The following is a 25000-nucleotide window of genomic DNA, read 5'->3' as shown; positions in this document are numbered from 1 at the left end:
CATGAACAGTAAATACTGATATTATCTTTATCATTCGTGCAGAGATCGTGAGAACAGCTTCTTATGAGGGATTTATGGGTGACGAAGCTGGAGATAAGCTTCCGTTTTTTCCACTCTTACCTTATTTAAATTATAAGGAAAGGTAACTTAATAAATAATGACTGAAACTAATGATGTGGAAGCACTGATGATGTGGAAGCACTGACTGGCTTCACCTAGCGTCACTCGAAAATAAAATAAAAAAGTAACTTAATAATTAAACTTGATAAAAAAATTGATGTGAAAGCGCTGATTGGCTTCATCTAGCGTCACTCGGAAATAAATGATAAGGAAATGAAACAAACTGAAGGAAAATGAAAACAGAAAACTTACCAGTTCGTTGTCGATATAAAACGTGATTTCCGGTGCAGGTTTGGCATTTATGGAGGTGCAGTTGACATCTACGAAATCTCGCAGTCTGTATTGTTTCTTTATTCCCGTGATAGCCGGTTTGGAATCAGGCGGATCTATAAATAAAAATGAAGGAAAGGTGAAAAAAGACTTGAACAGAAAAGCGTCAGTGGGGGATCATAAAGCAATTTGCATTTTTCGTATTTCTCGACATCAATTTCTTTCGGCTTTTTTCTGAAGAGTCTAGTGCCGGGGCAAATTGTAGGATTTGTAATATTTTCCAATATTAATTTCTTTTATTTTCTTAAATCAAAAGGGTTCAGGGTGCGTTGGAGTATGTGTAATATTTCAAATAATATATCATTTTTCTTTTCATCTGAAGAATTGTCCTTTTTTTCCCTTTCTGGAAAAAGTTTATGAATAAATAAAAGGTGCGTAAGCTGCGTCAGGTTTATCTAAGAGAATTTTCAATGTCTCTCGTATTACTTTCTTGCCTGTATGAAGATGATTCAAGATACATAAACAAGAGGTTATCTTAAGCTTTTTTTTTATATTTTATAAAATTCATGAAATATATATAAAATATTTATCAAATGGACCAGCGTATCTTAGAATATTTTTCTTATATTTTCGAATTTTAGGAAGTTTTTTTATCTTCGTCTGTAGACTAGTTTCTGAAATAAAATTATCCCCTTGACTCACTGAGGCCTTTTTGCTATAACGCACCTTATTCTTTTATATATTATGTCTATTTTTCTTTCTCTCTCACTTCGACTACACATACATACTGGTATACAGACATACACTCAATACACACACACATAGTCAAAAGCATTAATAAAAATCTCGTAAGTACACGCAAAGTGACGATGTTAACACATGCAGAGAGAGAGAGAGAGGAGAGAGAGAGAGAGAGAGAGAGAGAGAGAGAAACTAACGAGGTCATAAACCTTAAGTCTAGCTTACTAATAAGTTTCATTCGCGAGTAATCAAATTACAACTTGAAAAATATACCCCATCTTTTAGAAGCTAATTCTTGAAAGAATGGGACTTTACCTTCAGGCATTATTTAATTTTTGAAATGACGCGAGAAAACGTAAATTATTTTAGCTTGAATATTTAAAATACAAGGGAAGGATAAGTTGCTGTTCGGTACGGAAATGTCCTCTTGAGTACAAGAAGCAAAATAATCTTGGACATAAAGACTCCAGTTGGCACTTAAAGTAGGGAAAGGGGAAAAATATTCCGTGTATGTAGATAGAAAGAAAACAAAGCAATATTAGATTAAATATGAAAAAAAAATCTAAGGAGGAGTACTAATAGGCATCAATTCAAGAAAGAAAAGTATAAAAGCAACCCTTAAGAATACCAAGGAAGTAAAAGGTTGCCCACCTAAAAGCAGACAAATGAATACTCCCACAACTGTCACTGGTTCCCATTTAATAATTTAGTCTTATCTCTGTAAAACTTTCTCCTGCTTATCTGGAAATATTGACCCTACCTTTCAATTGGACATTTACCCCTTTTATCCAAATATCGTTGTTCACGCAATTATTCTTTCATTATCCGTCTTGATCGTGTTCCTTCCTAGTTATTTCGTCGGTGATTACTTTGTCTAGATGAGATGATGATGATGATGATCTCATCATCATCATCATACATCATCATATCATTATCATTCAAAAGATGAACCCTATTCATATAGAACAAGCCCACAGGGGCCACTGACTTGAAATTCAAGCTTCCGAAGAAATATGGTGTTCAGTAGGAAGAAGTCAGAGGAGGCAAAAGGAAATGCAGAAAGAAGAGATCTCATCTATCGAAAAGAAAAAATCAATAAATGAATTAATAAATAAATAAAAATGTATTAAAATGCAAAGAGAATAACATTAGGGTAATAATGCATTGCATCTTCGCTCGAGCGTTTGAAGTTCAAACTGCGCGTATCCTCAGGGAGACAGTTCCACAGTCCGATGGTGTGAGGAATAATGGATCTCTGGAACTGAGAAGTCTTAGAAAGATAATAAAGCCTATCTTCGTATATACTAAGTGTTTGATTATTTGAGCCTTTGGCATATGTCCTTTCTTTGCTTTGTTAGGGTCAGCTTTTAGTGTTAGGAATCCTTGTGAGCCCGCTATTTACTATTTGTATTTTGTATATTTATTAAGTTGACTCACAAGGTTGATTTAGTGTTAAGTGCGCTTTATTATTAAATATTGTTAATTTTATTCTGGTGTTTGTGTCCACATTCCTCATACCCTGTGTACTTTCCTACTGCCTACGATCCCTGTGATTATTTAAGAATAAAGAACCTGTATTACGGCCAAAGGGGTCGTAACACTAAGTAAACGACCGGACGTATTTGCAAGTTGTAACATATGTCCCCTCTGGTTTCAATAGCCTCGTCTCTTCGTGCATCTCTCATCATTCATTAAATCAAGTCCCTTGCAAGTCTCATGGTCTGTATTTTTCATGTATTCCCTGAAGTCAGTCATTTCTTGTCCAAGCTGCGATTGTTTCACCTAAGCAATGAAGCTAAACACAGTTTTTGATGCAAGTGCTTCCCTATAGGTCAGGCAGCTGTCTAGTGCAGCATTCCCTAAAGTTAAGAGTCTGTGCTATAATGTAAGGTTTTCCCTCAGGCAGTCAAGCTGGTGCAAACATCCCTGAAATAACAGAATGATAGTCGTCCCTTACTGGTATACAAAAGGGTCTAACAGTATATGCAATATTCTTTCCTCAGTTAGACCCTCTTGTGCAAGCGTACATCAAGTCTAATACCGCAATTTATACTAAATTATTATTCCCTAGCAGTCAGGCAACAGTCTGATGTAAACAGGTCTTACAGCATATACCATATTCTTCCCTCAGTCTTGCAGACTGCAAATTAGACACTTTCGTATGTTGCAGGTACCCCTTTAGTCGAACAGAGTATACTTCTATATTAGTCTCAATATTTCAATGCGTTCCAACTTTTTTAAAGGTCGAACTCGTCAATCAATTCCAACCTCACTGTGAACTGCACTGACATGCAGTTTATTCAAGAGGTTATTGATGACGCACACTCAATTATTCAGCAACTGCTGTTTCACATTTTCTCCACTGACCAGATCATTTCCCTTTTATAAATCCTCGTAAATAAAATGCAGAAAACTTTCAATTCTCTTGAAAAGTCGTTGTGAAAATAGTGTCTCTCTAAAACAGCCACTTTTCTAAGCTCGTCATCAAAAATTCATTTTCATTTAAATATCAGAATATCTTGATTGTCATCATGAATATTTTTATTTGCATAACGGCAATTGCTGGTTATTTTTGTCAATTTCCGTATATCTCCAATATCTAAAAGTAAAAAAAATTATATTTTCTCATTCGTGAAATGGATCAAGTTTTTTCGAACCTTTTTGACTAAAAATAATTATTCTCCTCCGCAGTTACAGGAATTTTGAGTTTAGGAGTCGTCTAAAACATGATTCAGAAGACTAAAGGATATCACTTGATTTAACACCAATAGCCTTCTCTGAAAACGTGGCTTTTTTGATTGAAGAAAAAGAAGTAGTAGTCCGGAAAATATGAAACAATTTTATCTGAATAGAAGGAAGGAATAAGAGTAAAGAGTGAATATATATATATATATATAATATACTATATATATATATATATATATATATATATATATATATATATATATATATATATATATATATATATAGTAGTACAAATTGATGATTTATTCTTTTTGGGCTAATTCTATAAGCTTTCTCAGTGCGATTTAGTAAACCTAAAAAAGGAGCAGGGGCAGGAGAATAAGCAGGAGGCAGGGAAAAAACACGAGCAGAAGGAGAAGTAGCAGCACCGGCAGCACCAGCAGGACGAGGAAGAGGAGCAGCAGCAGCAGTAGGACGAGGAGCAGAAGCACGAGCAGACGGAGGAGGAGGAGGAGGAGGAGGAGGAGGAGGAGGAGCACGAGCTGGATGCAGGAGCAAAAGCAGCAGAAGGAGGAGGAGCAAAAGAACCAGCAGGAGGAGGAGAAAGAGCAGACGGAGGAGGAGCAGCAGCAGCAGCAGCAGCAGCAGTAAGAAGAGGAGCAGGAAATAGAATGAGGAGAAGCAAAAGCAGGAGGGGCACCAGCAGCAGGTAGAGTAAGAAGAGGAGCAGGAGCAGGAGCAGGAGCAGATGAGGAGGAATGAGTAAATTAGCCAGAGAGAGGAATGAGTAAATTAGCCAGAGAAGCGAGCACAACTCACCCACGACCGTCATGGTGGCGGTGCCGAAGGACGTCCTGAAGAAGGGCGCCTCGCCGGAGATCTCGCAGCGGAAGTTCCCGGTGGCGGCGAGGGTGACGTTGAGGACCCGGACGCGGCCCCGCCGGGAATTCTCAAGGTCGATCTCGAAGGCGGAGGGCAGCGGGAAGATCTTGTCCTCATGGATCTCCGCCGGCGTCCACCGGTAGAACTCGTGGAGGCCCAGGTACCACTTGAGGGTGTAGACGTGGTCGTCCTCCTCCTCGAAGCCGCAGTCGAGCCAGGCGCTGTCTCCGACGACCAACGACTCCGGGACCTGTACTTTCGTGACTCTGATGCCCTCCGTCACTCCTGCGGGAGGAGAAAGGTTCGTCAGGCACAATGTCATTGAAGGCAAGAAATTGGACCCCAAGTGTTTAGTTCAAGCCCGCTGGGGAGGACCGTAAAAAAATAAACAAAAGGCTGTAAATATCATAAAGGTATTAGTCCTAGATTAACAACCTTCCAAAACCTTTGGGGTCAGTTTCTAGCAGAGATCCTAGAAAGTATTTATTATTCGTAATAATTTAAGTTAACGGTATGACCTGAACTACAGGATAACAATAATTTGTCTGAAGATTAAAATCATAAATTCCACTTTATATAAGAGCAAGAGAGTAAGAGAAAGAGAGAAAAAGCGGGAAAGGGGGCGTGGGTAAGAAAGTTTTGTTATTACTTCCGACAAGTTGATCAAGTTATTGGGTTCAGTACTGTCTGATTCGTTCGTATGTTTGTTAGCAGGAATTACACAAAAATTTATTTCATGATTTAAACAAAATCTTATCGTGAGGTTGCACTTATGATTGACAATAGTTGATTATGATTTGTTAGAGATAGGAATGTAGTTTTTGGGGAAATGTGTCCCAAAGGGGTGATGAAAAAGGGTGGTTCCAGTTGCTGTCTACAAAACCGAAATCAGACGCTGCATAACAGCGGATTTTAGTAACACAACTGGTAATACCTATTTGGTGCAATTTAGAACATCTTTGAAAGCATCTGTATGTCATTCACTGTCAGTCTTGTAATGCCATTCATTTTCTTTATTCATTAATTATTTTCTATATTCACTCACGAACTGTACAACGGCTTTGGATTAGTTATTTCCATAAATCTCTCTCTCTCTCTCTCTCTCTTCTCTCTCTCTCTCTCTCTGAAACCTTTTCAAAGCAACACAGAATACTAAAATCTCATTTCAGAAATATGCATTTCCTTAATGAGTTTACTTTTCATACACCCAAACATATAATAACATTATTAGTCCTCTCCTCCTTACAAACTGTCTTTTCTCATATTCAGCTTCGCGTCCCCTTGTGTCCCTGGGCGAGCTTTCAGGCGAGATTGTATCCAGGGCGTAATTAATGATTTTGGCGTCTGAATCGGTATCTTGAATGCCCAGCCCTAGTGTCAATAAACATGCCCGTTTCGCTGACCATGAATTGACGGTGTGGTGATTAATGCAAGTGATTGATGCGAGAGATTAATGCAAGTGATTAAAGACGTGACCGGCTTCTCTCAGGACGTCAGGGAGGGACCGGGTGGGAGGCTGGTGGTGTTGTGGACTTGTTGTTATTGTTTTTGTTGTTTCTGTTGCTGTTTTTCTTGTTGTTGTTATTGGCTGCGGTGGTGATCGTAATGGGGTAGGGGTGTTTAGAGGAGAAAATTAATTTTGGGAGAAACGAGAAGCAGTTCTCTCTATATACAAAAGGCTGCTTTGGAATTTCACGCGTATACGTGCATTTATGCACGTAACTATTCGTTATACGTACAAAACGTTGCACGGTATAGGTCGTCAACACTAATGGAAGTATACACGTGCTGGGAAAATGCCTACAAGCCCTGTCAATTGATTATGCCAGTGGTTTGTTTTTTACCCATAATGTACCACTAATCAAGTTTTCCGACAACCATCCTTATTCACGCATGTGTATATTGATTTGCTTAACTTTTAATTCTATTTATTTGTATACTTGTCATTTTCTTCAGCGCTTTCTCGTCTTTCATGCACAAGCATTCTGGTCCTCGGAAATATGCTTGAAAGTCTGTGGCAATTTATTACACTGATTTTGAATAATAATAATAATAATAATAATAATAATAATAATAATAATAATAATAATAATAATAATAATAATAATAATAATTCATTACCTATCCACATGGAACAAGCGCACAAGGGCCTTTGATTTGAAATTCAAACTTCCAATGAATGTTGATTTCAATCTCCGACCGCAGACCCCACACTGCAGCAGTAACTGATCACCGCTCAAGGGGAGGCGCGAACCGGCGACATCTCAGGGGCATGCCACGACGCTAGCCACCGTGCCAGCGGACCAGCATATTGAATAATAATAATAATAATAATAATAATAATAATAATAATAATAATAATAATTAGATATAAACATAAACACAAATACTATCTTTCGGACTGACCTCACTTCGTCACAAGTCTAAAAACTGCTCACTTTAGGTTTTAAATATCACTTGAAAAAAGAAAAAACAAAAAAAGGGGGAAAAAAAATTACCATTCCCCAACCTTTCGTCCCATAAGAAGGGAAAAGAAGGTTGACCCAAAAGAGAAACATGAAGATTGACAGATTGATAACAGCTGGCATGTTACATCATGCCGTTTCTCACACAGTAGCAACTGCTTAAATATTCGAGGGACCTTTTTAATTTCTCTCTCTCTCTCTCTCTCTCTCTCTCTCTCTCTCTCTCTCTCTCTCTCTGAAACCTTCTCAAAACAACACAGCATACCAAACTCATTCCTGAAATACGCATTTAGGTAGTGAGTCTAATGCATGATTGATTTTCAAAATTCACTCATGGTCTATGTAACTGCTTTAGATTAGTTTTTTCTATATGCTACCATTATTCTCTCTCTCTCTCGGAAAATGAGCTGGTAGGTAATATGACTGCATTATTTTGTAGAATTCCCTAGCGAGGTAGAAATCTTTCATGTTAGATGTTTATTATGTTTTCACGAAAAAAAAAAATCCTCTCCTACTTCACACACACACAAAAAATTAAATCTTAGACAATCATTATAATGATCGTCTAAATACATCTGGTTTCTGCGAAATTTATCTTGTTCACGGATTTTCACGTTCACTGTGGTTACGTTATTGGTTGTCACAGTTTGTCATACTGATGAAAAGCGCCATGCTAATAAGTATTAGCTAATAAGTATTAGCATGCCGCTTTTCATCAGTATGACAAACTGTGACAACCAATAACGTAGCCACAGTGAACGTGAAAATCCATGAACAAGATAAATTTCGCAGAAACCAGATGCATTTATCTTCACTTCGTGATATTGAAGAATTTTGAGCTAATCCGTTGTTAGTCTCGAGTATAATGTCCAGTCTTATAATACAAGAATCATTTTTATTAAATTCTTTTTTAAATGATAATAGTATCGACCGTTAAATGGGGGATAATTAGTCTTCTGATGATGAATACGTGGCTTGACCAGTTTCGGTTTTCTTGAATCCCCGTGTGACAACCCCCACCCCCTTTTGTCTGTGACCAAACACTCCCCCACACCCCCGGCCTGTCTTTCCCCGCCTCCCCTACTGCGTCCAGTAAAAAGGACTGGCTGTTTATCGGTCTATCGTGAAGTCTTCATGGAAGAAAAATTCTGCAGGAAACTTACGAAGTGTGATATTCCTCCCTAAGGTTCGCTTATAACTAGATTGCCTTTCAGGGTAATAAAAACGACTAATTACCACTTAGGATTCACTTCGAAAACCCACGCATATCAGATTAACGTCAGTCAACGTGGCTTAAGAATTAACTGGCATGACAAAAGTACACGAATTAAAATCGTAGCAGTGTTTTTTAGAGTTTTTTTTTTTTTTATTAATATGCATAGTTGTACACCTACAGAGAAGTTAATTAGGCTAGAAATAAAAATTGACAGTATGGTGTTATTTGGTAACGAGAGAAGAGCACGTATTTCTTTCTCTACAGATCAGCACACACATACATAAATATCTAGTTAAAAAAAAAACACTCTGTCCCCTTAAAAATAATTTTGTTTTATTACGCTTTCCTACCTTAATAGTCGAGAAACAACACAGCGGATGTTGTTTTGCAGCCACAAAGGCTATGTTTTACATTAATAATTTGGTTGGGTATGAATATTCACAGGAAATTCGGCGAAGAAAAGAAAGGTTTGGTCGTGGAAATCACAGTTTTTACATTCTGTAAAAATTAATATCGTGTAGTGCCTAAATTGGCCAATTATTCAACAGGGAAACTTATCTTCCTTTATTCCATTTACTTAGTAGGAAGCCTTCCTTTCCCTGAGAATATTTATCGAATAAACGATGCATTTCAATGCCCATTATCATGAGACAAATTTTGCTCTTTGTCCTGAAGTAAGTCTTGTTTCAGTCAGTTACCACGTGCGTTATTTTTTTTTTTTTTTAAGGGAAGCCGGGTCGACGAAATAAACAAAATATCATTCCTTAAATCAAAGATGTTCACTTATTCTATTCATAAACGTGATAGCATGATTTACCTCAAAGCATGAGTAGCGAGACAAAAGCAATCGTATTATCGTGTCTGTGCACAGTACCAGTTATCCTCAATGATTATCTCAAAGCAGGTGATTATGATCCTTTTTATTAAGGAGCTCGAATCGTCTTGATGGGGGATATGACATGCAGTATCCCACGGATGGAGTGGGAAGATCTTTTGATAGGGCAATAAGCATCAATTCCAGCGAAAGGGGGACTGGAATTTGCTTATCAGCAGGAATCATCCGAACAGCGAAAAGATCCGCCTTCAATTAAGACGGAAACGATCTCAAACAAAGTGACATGTTTTAGCTTCGCCAGGAATCGTCTGAATCCTCGAGGGAGCGCTTGAAAGAATCTGCCTCAACGACAATGACTCGTCTTAATGAAGGCTATTAAATAACCCAGAGAGAGAGAGAGAGAGAGAGAGAGAGAGAGAGAGAGAGAGAGAGAGAGAGAGAGAGAGAGAGAGAGAGAGAGACATTTTTTCACTTTAATTACAAACTCGGGAAGAAGTTAAAAAAGAATATGACATGACAGAGAGAGAGAGAGAGAGAGAGAGAGAGAGAGAGAGTGGAATTTTTCACTAAGCACAAACTCTGAGAGAAGTTAGGGAAGACTGTGACTTGAGAGAGAGAGAGAGAGAGAGAGAGAGAGAGAGAGAGAATCATCTCTAAGTGGTTGATTAACTTTTCCTCAGAAGAGGAATAAAGCGAATCATTGCATTCGTCTCTCTTTTCCCTCCCTTTATTTCTTTTTATTCTATTCTCATCCCCTGCAGCAGCAGCGCCAGCAGCAGCAAGAGCGAGTGAGAATGAAGAGAGTCAGAAGAAACGCTTTAATCAACAGAAACAGTAATTAGAGGTAAACTTGGAACATCAAAGGAATAGTTCCCGTTATAAACTCTTTGTACAAATTCATATCCCTTTAATTTCAGAGGGGGGAGGGGGGATGGGGGGGAATGACGCGAGAGAAAAATATGGTTTTCGTATAATTGCAACTTGTGCAAAGAGAACTCATTTGCTCAAACGTGTTTAAGAAGCCATTTTTTGGACAGGGGTGCATATGTTTCTTGTTTGGTCTTGCCCACTTTTTTCTTATTTTTTTTTTAGTCGTGACTGCTACTCCGAAATCTGGTGCATTACCTTTATGGGCGTGTATGTAAAAAAGGGACTAGCACATTGATAGATTGGACTTTTAATCTTTTTTTTGTGCCACAAAGGGAATTTTCGATTGGTACATTGCCCAACATACTTCTGATTTCCTGGTGTATGTGTGTGTGCGCGTGTGTGTGTGTGTATTTATATAGTATATGAGTGGAGTGTGAGGATGTATGTACGTATGCAAATGCACGCTCACACACATATTACTCATGCAACCCCATAACCTGCGATTCATGGATAGTTCGAGCTTGGCAAGCATGATTATCAACATCGAATAGTATAGAGAAATCCATTACGAACCACAATATATTTTAATTTTATTATTTTTTTAAAGTAAAACGGAATTCATGAATTGACTTCAAATATATCGCAGTTATTATTTATAATGAAGCATTGTTTTCTTCGGATCCTTAACTAATTTGCTCAAATCAGATTCTTTATTTTCATGGTGGACTTTCTTACTGAGTTGCCGAAGATTTCTAAAAATAGATGCACAATATGTTTTGGGTGGGTCTGTTGAAACAAGAAATACAACTCTTTTGTACTTTTTAAAAACAGAATTGGAAGGGAAATTGGTGCACCTTTTCTTGCCCAGGTGTCAAAATACACGAGATAGAATGGGAAGAGAAAATAAAACACTTTAAAACACTTTTATCTCTACGTCAACAGAACAGAGTTTAATAATTGTAACCTACTTTTTTATATAAAATGTTGGTACATCACCACTGATTTGCCAAATAACGGCGATTAAATAAGTTTCAACTGAGTTTAGGAATCACTTGTAAGCAGCTAGGGTTACAGAAAAAAAAAGTTAAATGCTTTGAAATTGTCTTGTTATGACGAGTTGGAGTATCTGTAATGTAAAACTTTCTACTGATGTCCTCTGAGCTGATAATACACTTAGTGTCTCCCACACCGACAAGAAGTCATTCACCGAGAATTATTCGTCAGAAAGAAAAAGATAACAAAGGGTAATTCACATAAAAAATTTTGGTAATTCATACTAATTAAACGAAATAACTACGAAGTTCCTTCCGAACAGATACTTGAGCAGTTCCCAGTTTTGCAGTCACGTATTCCGTTACGTAACGAAGTCAGAATTTAACTTAGTAATCGATGGGAGCTTTGCTCGGACGGTGACAATTTGCAATATCTAAAAAAATAATAATAATACATGAATAAGTAAAAATGTAACTGTTTCTGACAAGACATATATAAAAATGAAAAATAAAAAAAATTAAAATAGTTGTCATACGGTCCCAGCGTTACACGAAAGGTAACTTATGGCGCCAACGCTGTCGGGATAATATCTTATCACCCGACAAAATTACACCTCGGAAATCACCTGGGGTTCCACTTGGCCAACACTTACCCCCTCCCCCATCCCAGAACCCCTACCCAGAAACCCCGAGCCACATTATAGCGGAACGCGTTAAAAAACAAAAATGCTACAACTAAACCAAAATATATCCTCTCGTTATGCTCGTAAGAAGAGAAGTCGTGGAGCAGAATGAATCGAAGGTGTCCAATAAGATTTATTGAATTGATTCCCTTACCTTTTGTGTTGGTGATTTTCAGAGAACCATAGCTAGTCAATTGGGATTAGTTTCGTTCGCGGGCTATAAATGCGTGTTCCCCCACAGTGGAGCTGCAAGTCATGAAATTTGATTAAATGAAATCCACGCACATAAACTGTATACTTCTGTGTACAGTGGTTTCCGTTCACCCAGTCCGTCATACAAGAACCACTAGTATGCGCACCCACATTTTTATATGATTACTTGATAATTGCGTGATTATACTGAAAACTTTGTTCTGTAATTTCCCAGCTCCCCCCACCACGCCCCATTCCCCCCCCCCCCCCCCAACCCAACCCAACTCACCACCAAAAACCCTACGACGCTGATTTGATGAAGGGGCCATCATCCATGTAACAACTTACAAGAAATAAGGTTTGCATCCTGAGCAGGGTAGATGCATTAGCATACATAATTCCATACATAATTCCCAAGGTCGGGTGAATTCGTTAATAATGGATTTTTTGTGTCAAGGTATGAACTGTTCAGAATATTACGCATGCACACACACACACATACATAAATATTTTGTATATGAATGTAGTATAATATGTGTGTATATATATTCTATATTATATATATATATATATATAATATATATAAAAATGTATATATATATATAAATGTGTGTACAATATATATATATCCATCTATTTGTATATCTAATTATATATATAAAAAAAATAATAAAATATAATTAAAAAAAAAATATATAATATATAATATCTTATATAAAGATATATAAAAATAATATAGATATATATTTAATTAATATATATATTAAATAATAATAAATATATACAATATATACCATATATATATTATATATATATTATTATATATTATATATATAATTATAAATATTAATATATATATTATTTATTTATTATAATATAATATAATAAATATATCCAGTTTATATATATATATATAATATATATAATATATAATATATATATATATATTATACACACAACTCCCTCAAATAAAAGCAACAGAAAATAAAGAGGCGACGGTAGAACCTTGCTGGCTAGTGGACGCGGGCTGCTGCCGCTGCTCCGGCGACCTCCATCAAATTGCCCTCAACCGGGGGGACCATTACCTCAAATGAGTGAAAATCGACGGAAGCCAATTTAACACCGGCGGGAAATTCGGGTGATGAAAATGCCCTCCACCAACTTGGCCAGAGAGGGACAGACAGACAGAGTCCTGTGTCTGTCTCTTATCTCCGTCTTCTCTGGCGACTTGGGATCTTACTCATTTTATTTTTTGCTACGCGCTTTAAAACGTTGGACACTTTCAGTATAATGCACAGACACATCCTACACGCGAACATATCTCTCTCTCTCTCTCTCCTCTCTCTCTCTCTCTCCTCTTCTCTCTCTCGTCTCTCTATCTATATATATATATATATATATATATATATAAATATATATATAAATATTATATCTATATATATATATATATATATATATAATAAAATATAATATAATGATATATATATATATATTATATAAATGATATATATATATATATATATATATAATATTTTTTTTGTCTATATATATATATATATTATAATATGATATATATATATATATATATATATATATATATATATATATATATAAAATAATATATCTAAAATAATACATAGTTGTATATATATTAATATAATATTATATATAAAATTATCATAATATATATTATATTATATATATATAATATATATATACTTATATAGTAGTATATACATATAATTATATATATCCGTATATATATATATATATATATATATATATATATATATATATACATATATATATACACGATATAGTATATATATATATATATATATATATATATATATATATATATATATATATATAAAGAGGAGAGAGAGAGAGAGAGAGAACTCGTCACTCATCTTGAGCCCCCGCCTTTCATCAATTTACTGTAATTTCTTTTCTTTTATATAAAACAAAATCTGCCCATCCTTATTCTTTGAATTCTTTGGCAATTTCGATGCTTCAGTGAATTTCCACTTTTATTTCCTGTTATTAACAAATTTCCCCTTATTTCCTTCCGCCCTTTAATTCAGCGCCTTGTTATAATATTTTCGTTGCTAAAGCTTTATTTTTTATAAAGTCGTTCCGGTCACTAGTATTCGTTGTATGAAAAACTTCCTGTTAATTTATATTTGTATTTAATGTGTACCTATTATTGTATTACTGACATTATTCATTTCCTTCTGAATTTCCGCTCATTTCCGTCTTTTTCGTTAATTACACCAAAATTTAGGGTTGTCAGATTTCAAGATAAGCAATCCGGGACATTCTTAAAATCTCTCGAATACATAGACATCCCCAGATAAACATATTATAAATAGATACAGACGCAGTGAAAAACATCAAGCAATTTTTTTTATAGGATATAAAGAAAAAAATTTTTTTTCAAACTAATATTTAATGCAAATTACAATAAAGAAACTGAAGAAACGGAAACTAATCCAGAAAATTTGTAATCATTACAAATAATTAAGATACCAAAGTATCTTTTTCATATGAAAACTGAAGATAAATGAAAATAAGAAAATTGTATGCACAGAAATAATGAAAATTGAACTTTTTATTTTATTTGTATTTCTCAGATGATTTTGCTTTCTTTAGAAGTTCCATATTTCCTAATACCTGCCAGTAAAATTCTTTGCAATGACAATTTATGTTCCACTTACATTGTAAAATAGCCTCTATAGTTGTCACATCCAATTTATTCCTCTCGTCGGTCCACTGAGCACTCATCATAGAAAAGACACGCTCAACATTTGCATTATGCGCAGGTATACTAAACAAATATTGACATAAAATTAATATCTCAGAATACTGTTCTTCGAAGTCGAACTGCTGTAGGATAGAAAGCCATTTTTCATGACACATCTTGGTCATCCATTCTTCAGGTTTACTCTGCATTTGTTTATCAAGGAGTATTTTAAATGTTGACCACTGACAGAAAAGGATGTTGTCGTCAATGTTTACACCTTTGTTTTTTAACACTAGACAAGACGATTGTATTTGTTCCCATGCTGGAAAGTGTACTAATAACTCCATGAAAAGATATCAAAACTTTCTAACGATGAAGCCCATTTCTTAAGATAGTCATGGCAAGTGACGTAGTAGTTATCCACCTCAAGTAGGAATTTTTTCATCTCTTGAGATGTGATTTCATCATCTTTAAGGCACCGTTTAACACTAAGAGGAATAAACTTTTCATCCATTCTTGCCTTTATTAAAGCAACTATTTCTTTTAAACAGCCAAGCACTTCAACAATGCTGTTATCTCTCTTTTCAATCTTCATAATCCTGCTGCTAAATACATACTCAAGACTGTGAACAAAATATAGGTAGGCTTCGTTCAGTGGATTGTTAAAAAAATCTAAAAGAATTTGAGGAGCTTTTTCTTCAGAAGCAAAGAAAGATTTCAGTGCTTCAAATAATTTTAGGATTCTCTCAACTGCCCTCATCAAAGAAAGCCAACGAGTTTTAGAATGAGAGAGAACTGATGCATATTGAACACCAACAAAGTCGCAGAATTCTTTCAGTTTCTCAGTTCGAACAGTGTAAATACTAGTATGAAAACACTTTAACAACGATTACTTCAACATCAATAGACAAGACATTGGCAGCGGTATGTGCAGCATTGTGGAGAATATGGGCTGGGCATCCTACACCTTCCATCGAGTCATTCATGCTTTCCTTGACTTTCGAAAAGACATTATTTGTGCCTTTACGTAAACGTCCACCAAAATTAGTATTAGTGTTATCGCCACCAAAAGCTACACATTTTTTAACATCCAGTCCTAATTCGATGAGGCTCTCTCTGCAGAAGTTTGAAATTGTTTCCGAGGTCTCATTTGGAAGGGATTTTACTCGCAATAATTTTATCTGCAAGCCAATCTTCCGTGAAAAATATTGTACAATCAACGGAAATATTTTCTCAGCATTATGCTTACTTGCATCTGTAGATATGCTATAAAAAGAAGAATTATTTATATCTTTAACAACTTCGGCAAAGCTATGTGGAGCCAGAACGTTTTTAATTATTGCAGAACATTTTGTCCTAGCACTAGAAAATTTGCTTGCAATTTTGGAATCAGGAAATACTGTTGGCAGTAGTACATTCGTGCAATCATTTGAACTGAATGACTGATGATGGCAAACAGTATGAAAGGCCATGGCAACTTCTGCTGCTATTATCTTAGTTTCTTCATCTGTGTTTTTCTTGATCAAGAAATTTGTTATTTTATCATCTTTTGAAGTGGAGGAAACGTTCTGTTTGTGCTTTGTGGTTTCTATGTGCCTCTTGATATCATTCTTCCCACCATGTTCAATAGTGAAATTGCAATGGCATAATCGACAGTTTGCTTCATAACAATTCCTGCCTTGTTTGATAAATGTCCATTCGCTGGAATATTCATCTCGAAACTTACATTTACGTTTTGACATCTTGTTTTAAAGATGAAAAAGGTAGGCCGTAGCAAACAGTAACGACACACACTTGAATGAGAGGCTAATACAGTACTGATGCAGGAGTGCAACTGTGCAACTCACCGGACCGCAGCCAAGCAACCGAACAAGTTGCAAACGCGATTGATTGCGTCAGTCGTCACGTAACTTTTAGCAGCATCGTTGATTCGTTGGGTTTTCAAATTATATTTTCATCAATATAATTTCAACTGAAAACCATTACTTAATTTATTTTATTATGTAATGATCTTTATTTGATTTATTCTTTTATTATTAGTCTATTTCATTATTTCCTTTTTTTTATGATGAACGAAATCCGGAACAAAAGGCCGTCCCGGGAGGGTCTATCCGGGACTCGGTACAAAATGATCAAATCCGGGACATGTCACTTTTATTTAAGGATCATTTTCCTTTCAATAGACTTCTGTAAAAGCGAAGGATTACTTGTACATGAATGTGGAATTTCCAAGGTTTACACTTATAAGTATTTTTTCCTTAACCTCGTTTTTCGCTTTTATTTACTATTTACTACTTCTCTCTCCATATTTTTAATTATTTCTCATATGGTGACCTTCCGGAGCACACCGACAATAGTTGAAAATCTATATAATTCCACTTTTCCCTAAAAACGAAGCTTGTGTGGAGTGCCACAAACCTGCGTCATCAGTTATTGAGGATGTAATAATGTTATTAAATATTCTCCACAAAATATTCTCTCTCTCGTCCCGAAAAGAATCTGAATCAGACATTTCTTGAAGCTTAATCAAATTCCCTCCTTTTCAAATAACGATTTTATCGTCGAGGCCTTGTAACCAACGCCGAAAACGAAATAAAGTTATTAATGCCTATTTACGTTCCTTCTCGCCCCTTTTCCTTCCGCGTATGAATAAAATACCTCTTTAATTAGTCCTTTCCTATTAATTTTTTTTTTTTTTTTTTTTTTTTACTCTTTCGCCGCTGCCGGCGGTCCGGAATCTGAAATGGAGATTTCGGGGCGCTCTCCACATAATAGTTAATAGGAAAACACGATCGTATTTTTTTTTTTAACCTAGACAGAGTCATTTATATTCCGCCTTTTTTTTTGGAGGGTGGGGGGTGGGGGGGAGGGGTTTCGTAAAAGACCGTAAGCAAGGAAAAAGCAGGCGAAACCCATCTCTGCAGACTGCGCAGGTCCCAAAAAAACCGGCTGATTTACACTTTCTGAGCGTATATCAAAAAGACTTTGGTAGCATTGTCGATGCGCATAAAAGACTATACCGCCGCTAAGCTCTTCTGTTTCTTTTCTCTTGAAAACATGTTTATGCATCGTTCGTCTCTCTCTCTCTCTCTCTCTCTCTCTCTCTCTCATACACACACACACACAGTCCTCCTTCTCCAAATTAAGCTACTGTTTCTCTTGCTGCTGCTGGAGAGAGAGAGAGAGAGAGAGAGAGAGAGAGAGAGAGAGAGAGAGAGAGAGAGAGAGAATGAAAAATAGCCAAAGCACTTTATGAATCTCCAAAGCGTCAGCAACCAGAATAATACAAGGCATCCTTTTTAAATACATATTTGAATACCAGCGTCGAGAAAAATGGAGATTTCCAAATGTCAGCTCCCGGCACCTTTAACGGTTCCTTTCTCTCTCTCTCTCTCTCTCTCTCTCTCTCTCTCTCTCTCTCTCTCTCTCTCTCTCTCTCTCTCATACACACACACACACACACACACACATACACATACGCATAAACAGAGAACATGTCATTTTATCCAAAGATTTTGAAGTTTTATTTTGAACAGAGCCTCTTTGCTTCCTTCCGTTAAAAATAAATGACTTTTATTTTGTATAATTAAAATGCATGTTGTATGCTCAGGGGGTGGGGGCGGGGGGAGGGAACAATACTTCTACCCAGACAGACGATGTTTATCACTTGGAGACAGGCAATCTCCGCTTTTTCTTATTTCTTTTTTATTTTTAACATTCCGTCAGATTGTTTAACTCATACGCCAAGATCCATTTCGAGGATTGATGCCTCCTTTTTCCATCTCAATTGGAATCGATTTTTATTTCCATTTCTTCCTCGAAAAAAAAAAATTAATTCGGGAGAGCCACACACACGCCCCACAGATTTCTTGCACCTCCATTTCTGGCTCTAACTTGTTTTCAGACTTCGGCAAAAGCTGAGAACAAAAATGAAAAATACGATCAAAAGAATGGCGAAGGTTTCTGGATACTTCGAGCTGACGAAATTGTTATCACTCTGGTCAGAAAGTGCTTGTTTTCGTGGGACAATGTGTCCTGTAATCAAGTAACTTTATTTTTTTATACTTAGTGACTGATTTACAAAAGTTACAACAAGTGTAGGGAAGCAGATGTGCAAATGCAAGTAAGGTTACAAACAAATAAAAGATAGTTGTATTTAATGTTTGTATGGTGCTTTTACGTTGCATGGAACCAGTATGGTTATTCAGCAACGGGACCAACGGCTTTACGTAACTTCCGAACCACGTCGAGAGTGAACTTCTATCACCAGAAATACACATCTCTCATTCCTCAATGGAATGGCCGAGAATCGAACCCGCGACCACCGAGATGGGACGCTAATACCATACCAACCACGCCACTGAGGCGCTTTAGTTGTATTAATTGAACAAACGTCCCTCTAAAAAAAACAATAATTTTATGTATATTCCACATCTTGATGCCATGTTTTTCATGGTAAGCCCAATACCAAAGAATTAGATTACAAAAGTTAGGCCAAAGGCCAAGTACTGGGATCTATGAGGTCATTCAGCACTGAAAGGGAAATCAGGAGTAAAGGTTTTGAAGGTGTAACGTGAGAAGACCTCGCAGTTGCTCTATGAAACAAATGTTAGGAGAGAGTGGGAAGTAAGATGTAAGGAAGCTAATATTAATGGAGGTACAGTAAAAGGGATGAAAAGGGGGTTGAAGCTTGAGGACGAAGGGACGCCGCAAAGACCCTTAGGCAATGCTTACAGTGTACCTCACTACAGGGTCCAATACTAAAAGCAATAAATTTCAAATTGTAAAATATAAATGACAAATCTTTTAGTGGTATTGAAGAATGAAGAGACGAGCTTGCTTCGTTAGAAAAAAAAATGTTTATGAGAGTAGGATAAAGAAAACACAATTTGCGAGAGCATGTTTCTCAGACTAAGATGTGGGAAGGGATGAAAACCCCTAGACAATCTAGTGGAGGGAAAAAAATACCTACAGATAAAAGTACCTCAATTGAGAAAAAAATATTCAAGATATGGACGAATTAGGTTACTACGTAACTTGGCCAGTTGAAACGTGCTACGCCAAGAGTACTACCATATCGGGATGTTTATCTTCGAGTAGATCAGAAAATTAAAAAGTTTTGGCAGTCCCTTTGGGAAAACATTTATCAAATAAAAAAATGCAGAGTATTACGTCATCAGTTGTCGTCATGGTCGTGTCCTATATGCTACGGAGACAAGAAACGATACTGTGCACGTTCACAATATCACTGTAATGTGCCCTTGACTGTGAGACATTTGCTGGTCGAATGTCCCAGTCTTGGGAATCTAAGGTAGACTTTCCTGTCCTGGGGAAATGACAGCGTAGGATATTTTATCCTAGCTACAATTCTCGGTGCGGATTTTAATATGGAGCAGTTGTACCTGTTTATGTTTGTAAGCGAATCGGGCAGCCTCAATAAACTTTAATCCACATACACACTAAGTATGTATATATAGTATATATGAATTTACAGACATGATTACATCTATATTTTTTTAGTTATTCCCTATATGAAACCCCTCTTAAATTTATTTATTTATCTTTTTCGTTTCCAATTTAATTTTAATAAGGGTTCAATAACCTTGGTGTTGTGACGACAGTTTTAGAAGTTATAAATCAATCAATCAATTTCAATAGATTGATAAATATATATTTCAGTACAAAACCCATGTTTTGCCTAAAAAAAATCTACTGCAACGTGGAAGGTGCTAAATAACTGAATTATTATTATTATTATTATTATTATTATTATTATTATTATTATTATTATTGTTATTATTATTATTATTATTGCAATGGTATGAAACAAGACTAAATATGAAATTTAGGCACAAAAACTAATCGCTGGGACCCAAAGGGTGAGAAATAATGGTTATGCAAATTATATAAATGACTTTAATAATTGAAATTATTATTATTATTATTATTATTATTATTATTATTATTATTATTATTATTATTATTATCATCCAGAAGATAACACCTAATCATATGGAACAAGACGATAGTAAGCCTCAAACATCAGATTCAAATTCGAGGTCTCATGATAATACGCACTGGATCTCCCTTACATAAAAACCTATCTACAGCAACCGTGCGTCAGCTGGCATTGTGTATCGCACGTAATGTCACATCGATAAGGTAAACAGATGGGGGTTACAGCACTAAGGGGCTACTTTATCATCAAAATGAGATGTCATGGCAATGAATGAGGAGAGCGTGATGATCAGAAGGCGGGAATTCCCCTCCTCCCCTTCTCTCTCTCTCTCTCTCTCTCTCTCTCTCTCTATATATATATATATATATATGTGTATATATATACATACATACATATATACATATATATGTACGTATATATATATATATATATATATATATATATATATATACACACACACACAGTGGATAAATCACGATATTTAGTCCTTAAAACCAAGTACAGGGGAAGCTTCAACCACAAAGCCCTGAGACCGTGGAAAAGGGCCCCGCGGCGGGGGGGGGGGGGGGGTTGGTTGGTTGGGGACAGCAAACTAAAGATACCCAGAAAATATATGCGATTAAATACAAGAATCTTCAGTCGCAGTAAGAAATAATGGTTAGAGAGTGTGAACAGCAAGGTGGAAGAAAGGGTTGTTACAAACACCCTTTATTAATGCCTACAGTGAACCACTTGAGATGAAGGGATGACATTAACCTATTACGGACTACTTGAGGTGGGTGCACGGATGACAATAACCCACTACAGACCACTTGGGATGCACGAACATTAACCCACAATGGACCACGGACGACATTCACTCACTAGCAAAAAAATATATGGACAGATAGAGGAATTGAGTAGTTTGAAATGCAAAATCGGCTCCATGCACATCAATCACCGTTTGAAGTGCGGTTGGTCAACGCAAAAAGCGCAATACAATGAAAATCAACTTCGACTGAATATAGTAATAATATCATTTGCTTCAGTTAACAAACCTGCATTTCAAAATCCCTACAGAAGGAAAATCCATCAATAAAACTATAAAGATTTTATACAGATAAAAAAAAGAAAAAAAAAAAGTTTTTAAACACGTTTACGAAAAAGAGGGTCGGCAGATAGATAAAAAAAAAAATAAACACGGAAGAGACATCGAATCAAAACGAATTTCACTCAAAGCTTTATTCAATACAGCTTGTTGTTCTTGTTCACATCTTGACCCTTTTATAAATAAACACGCACACACACACAAAAAAAGGAAGAGAAATTGCGAAAACTTTTTCTCCCTCATAAATTTCCACTGCCTCTTCGTTTTATTTTCTTTTCCCGCTGTAAGATTTGTGAAGGAAATTCAATAGATTATTTTTAAAAGAAAGAGACACCGCGAAATTCGTGTGTCGCCCTTACAGGTGGTCCCTGCGGGTTGGCGAATTCTATTTTTTCCCAGGTTCGGTGTAATTGGAAAAAGGGTTGAGAGACTTCTGGTGATATTTCAAAGAAAAAGTAATGGCTGTGTCGCTGGCTGCGGCATATTGGTAGTTGTGGATGTGTGTGTGTACAATCGTCTGTGCATGTGGGTATATATATATATATATATATATATATATATATATATATATATATATATCTATATATATACATACATATATATACATACATATACATAGTATACACATACGTAAATAACCACATGAAATGTGAAAAATTGAAGACCAGGTACCAAGCGCTTTCGTGTATTGCGTTAAACTTCTTCGGGGTACAAAGTAAAATAAATAAATAAAAACATAAGCAAAAAAATTTTCACAGCAAGAACAAACGACAAAGCCATTAACAAGTAAATCATCATTACAAATTGTCACTAACAAACAAGTGGAATACTTAAAAGAGCTTAAGAACTGAAACTGCAGTTAGTATAACGGGCTGTTGCTAAAGGTGAAATGTATTTCCCTACAATTTTGTAAACAAGATAAACTATACACATAATTATATTGATACGTATAATTGTTTCTCTCTCTCTCTCTCTCTCTCTCTCTCTCTCTCTCTCTCTATATATATATATATATATATATATATATATATATATATATATATAATAATATATATATATATATATATATATATCACATTTTATTAAACCTGATGCATTGACACACAGAGAGAGAGAGAGAGAGGAGGAGAGAGAGAGAGAGAGAGAGAGAGATAGAGAGAGAGAGAGAAGATTGAGAGAGAGAGAGAGAGAGAGAGAGAGAGAGAGAATTACACTTGAATGAAGGTGTCTTCGGAAGGATGAACATTTACGTACTTTGATTATTTTTGCCCTAATTTTTATTTAAGCATAATTCAGTTATTAATCCTAAAATTTGCCCGTTTATTTGGATGAATTGTGAAAGGTTTGACAAAAATCCTTTGAATTTTCTTTTTTCTTTTTTAGTCTCACTTAACTGTTTACGCTCGTAACACTAGCCAGACTGTTGGTGCACAGATCGTGTCGTTTGCTAGTATTAGATTTAATACACTCAGTACTAGGAGCTTTATTTTGGGGACAACTAAAATGCGCAATAGTTTACCTGGCGCGGTTTTGGAATCTCCTGACCTCCAAATCTTTACATGTGTATATATATATATATATATATATATATATATATATATATATATATATATATATATATATATTATGTATGTATAATATATGTACATATATATATATATATATATATATATATATATATATATATATATATAAAACTCTGCTTTTGGGAATAACTTCTATACAAAGCGAAGGAACAACTATACAAATATGGTTGACTGAATAGAACTAAAAGAACTTCACATCAATTATGCCGCAAAAATGTACAACGGACCAATAGGAAACTATGTGCTTGCTCATTCATACATCAACCAAAGCGTTGGTCATTCCCCATTTGTGTGTACGCTATTCAGGGCAAAACAGAGAGAGTTCATTGAATATTCCATCAGTTATTGATGTGATACGTTCTCGTATCAGACTCGATAAAGGAACGGTAGAAAACGAAATGTCTTATTCACAAATACAAAAGATGAGAATCAATGAGTAATAACAAATACTGACTGAATTTAAAATTAAGCTTCTCTCACTGAGGTATTTGACTAAGGTTAAATTTTCAGTCGGTGCAAACTCAAGTGAGGACATTGTACTTTTTTTTGGATTAACACAATATGTGCTTGAATATATTTTGAAGGTGAAAAACAATATTTGCTAGTTACCTCAAATAAATTGTAGTTTTTTACTATTGTTTTACATACTTATGGATACGCACTTTTTATGAATTCCGATAAAATACATGAGGTAAAATATTCCGAAATCACAAAATATATATATAGTTAAATCTCCGTTGTCTGTCGTTTATTAATCGGTGGAAGCCACCCGTTATATTTAAGGGCAAACTGCAAAATAATTACTACGTACTCACGCAAAAAATTGTGAAAACTTGGCAGGGTTTATATGGCTACTGCAAAATTAATTAAACGCTCAAATATTTCCCAAAAGGAAGGGAATTATCTACGGTTAAATATAATTTTGCTCAAGCCACAAAAGTGTCCGAAATAATCGCCTGAAAAATATAAATAAAAGAATAAAAAAAGTGCTCAGCTCTAACGCCAGAAAACTTAGTTCATATATACTGTAGGCTCCCCAGTGAACAGAAGCATGGAAAACGTGAGCGTCTATTCATTTGGTATATATGGGTTTATTTGTACGGAGGAACCAGATGTAATTCGGCCATTACCAAAGTAACCTTCGGTATGAAAGTGAACGCTGGTTCCATTAGAGGTAAATCCAGTTCCTTTAAGTAAAGCATTTCAATAATTTTCTCAACGCGGCTTTCAAGGAAAACCTGACTGTATAAGCTAAATATGCTAAAGAAAATCTTCACAATTTTCGGAAAGTTATAAAATAATTTCTTGGATAGCCCGAATTCAAAAGAGAATTAACAGCAAGTTTTTTTTTTTTATCAATTTTTGTATACTTCTACACCTTTCACGTTTGCTCGGTGTAAAGAAACACCAAAAAATAGTCCAAATTTGCAGTAAATACCCTTTGCTATTACAAGATAAACTTAATCTAATAACAGCAAACGAAAATAAAAGAATAATTGAGAGATAAGAAAGAGAACAAAACTTTAATTGAGAGATAAAGTGAATATATATTGAGTCAAATCACTGCAGGAGTAATTCCAGTTAGTCTTGAGCAAGGGAAGAGGTTAGGAACCTAGAGGACCCAAGGGCAATTGAGAATCCCCCCAAATCGACCTTATTAACCAGTGGAGCGAT

General features: G+C 35.6%; 1 protein-coding gene across 1 annotated transcript in view; it reads right to left on the bottom strand.

The window, feature by feature from the left end:
- Positions 1 to 25000, bottom strand: part of LOC135221048 (uncharacterized) — a 418813-nt gene that overhangs the window by 6984 nt on the left and 386829 nt on the right. Inside the window, exons 2-3 of the mRNA XM_064258783.1 lie at positions 4636 to 4983; positions 373 to 506 (exon numbers count right to left, since the gene is read on the bottom strand). Coding sequence (XP_064114853.1) covers positions 373 to 506; positions 4636 to 4983 — 482 coding nt within the window. The remainder of the gene's footprint in view (positions 1 to 372; positions 507 to 4635; positions 4984 to 25000) is intronic.

This window comes from Macrobrachium nipponense, chromosome 2 (assembly GCF_015104395.2).
Source record: "Macrobrachium nipponense isolate FS-2020 chromosome 2, ASM1510439v2, whole genome shotgun sequence".
Lineage (NCBI taxonomy): Eukaryota > Metazoa > Arthropoda > Malacostraca > Decapoda > Palaemonidae > Macrobrachium > Macrobrachium nipponense.
This window is presented reverse-complemented; position numbering and strand designations above follow the sequence as displayed.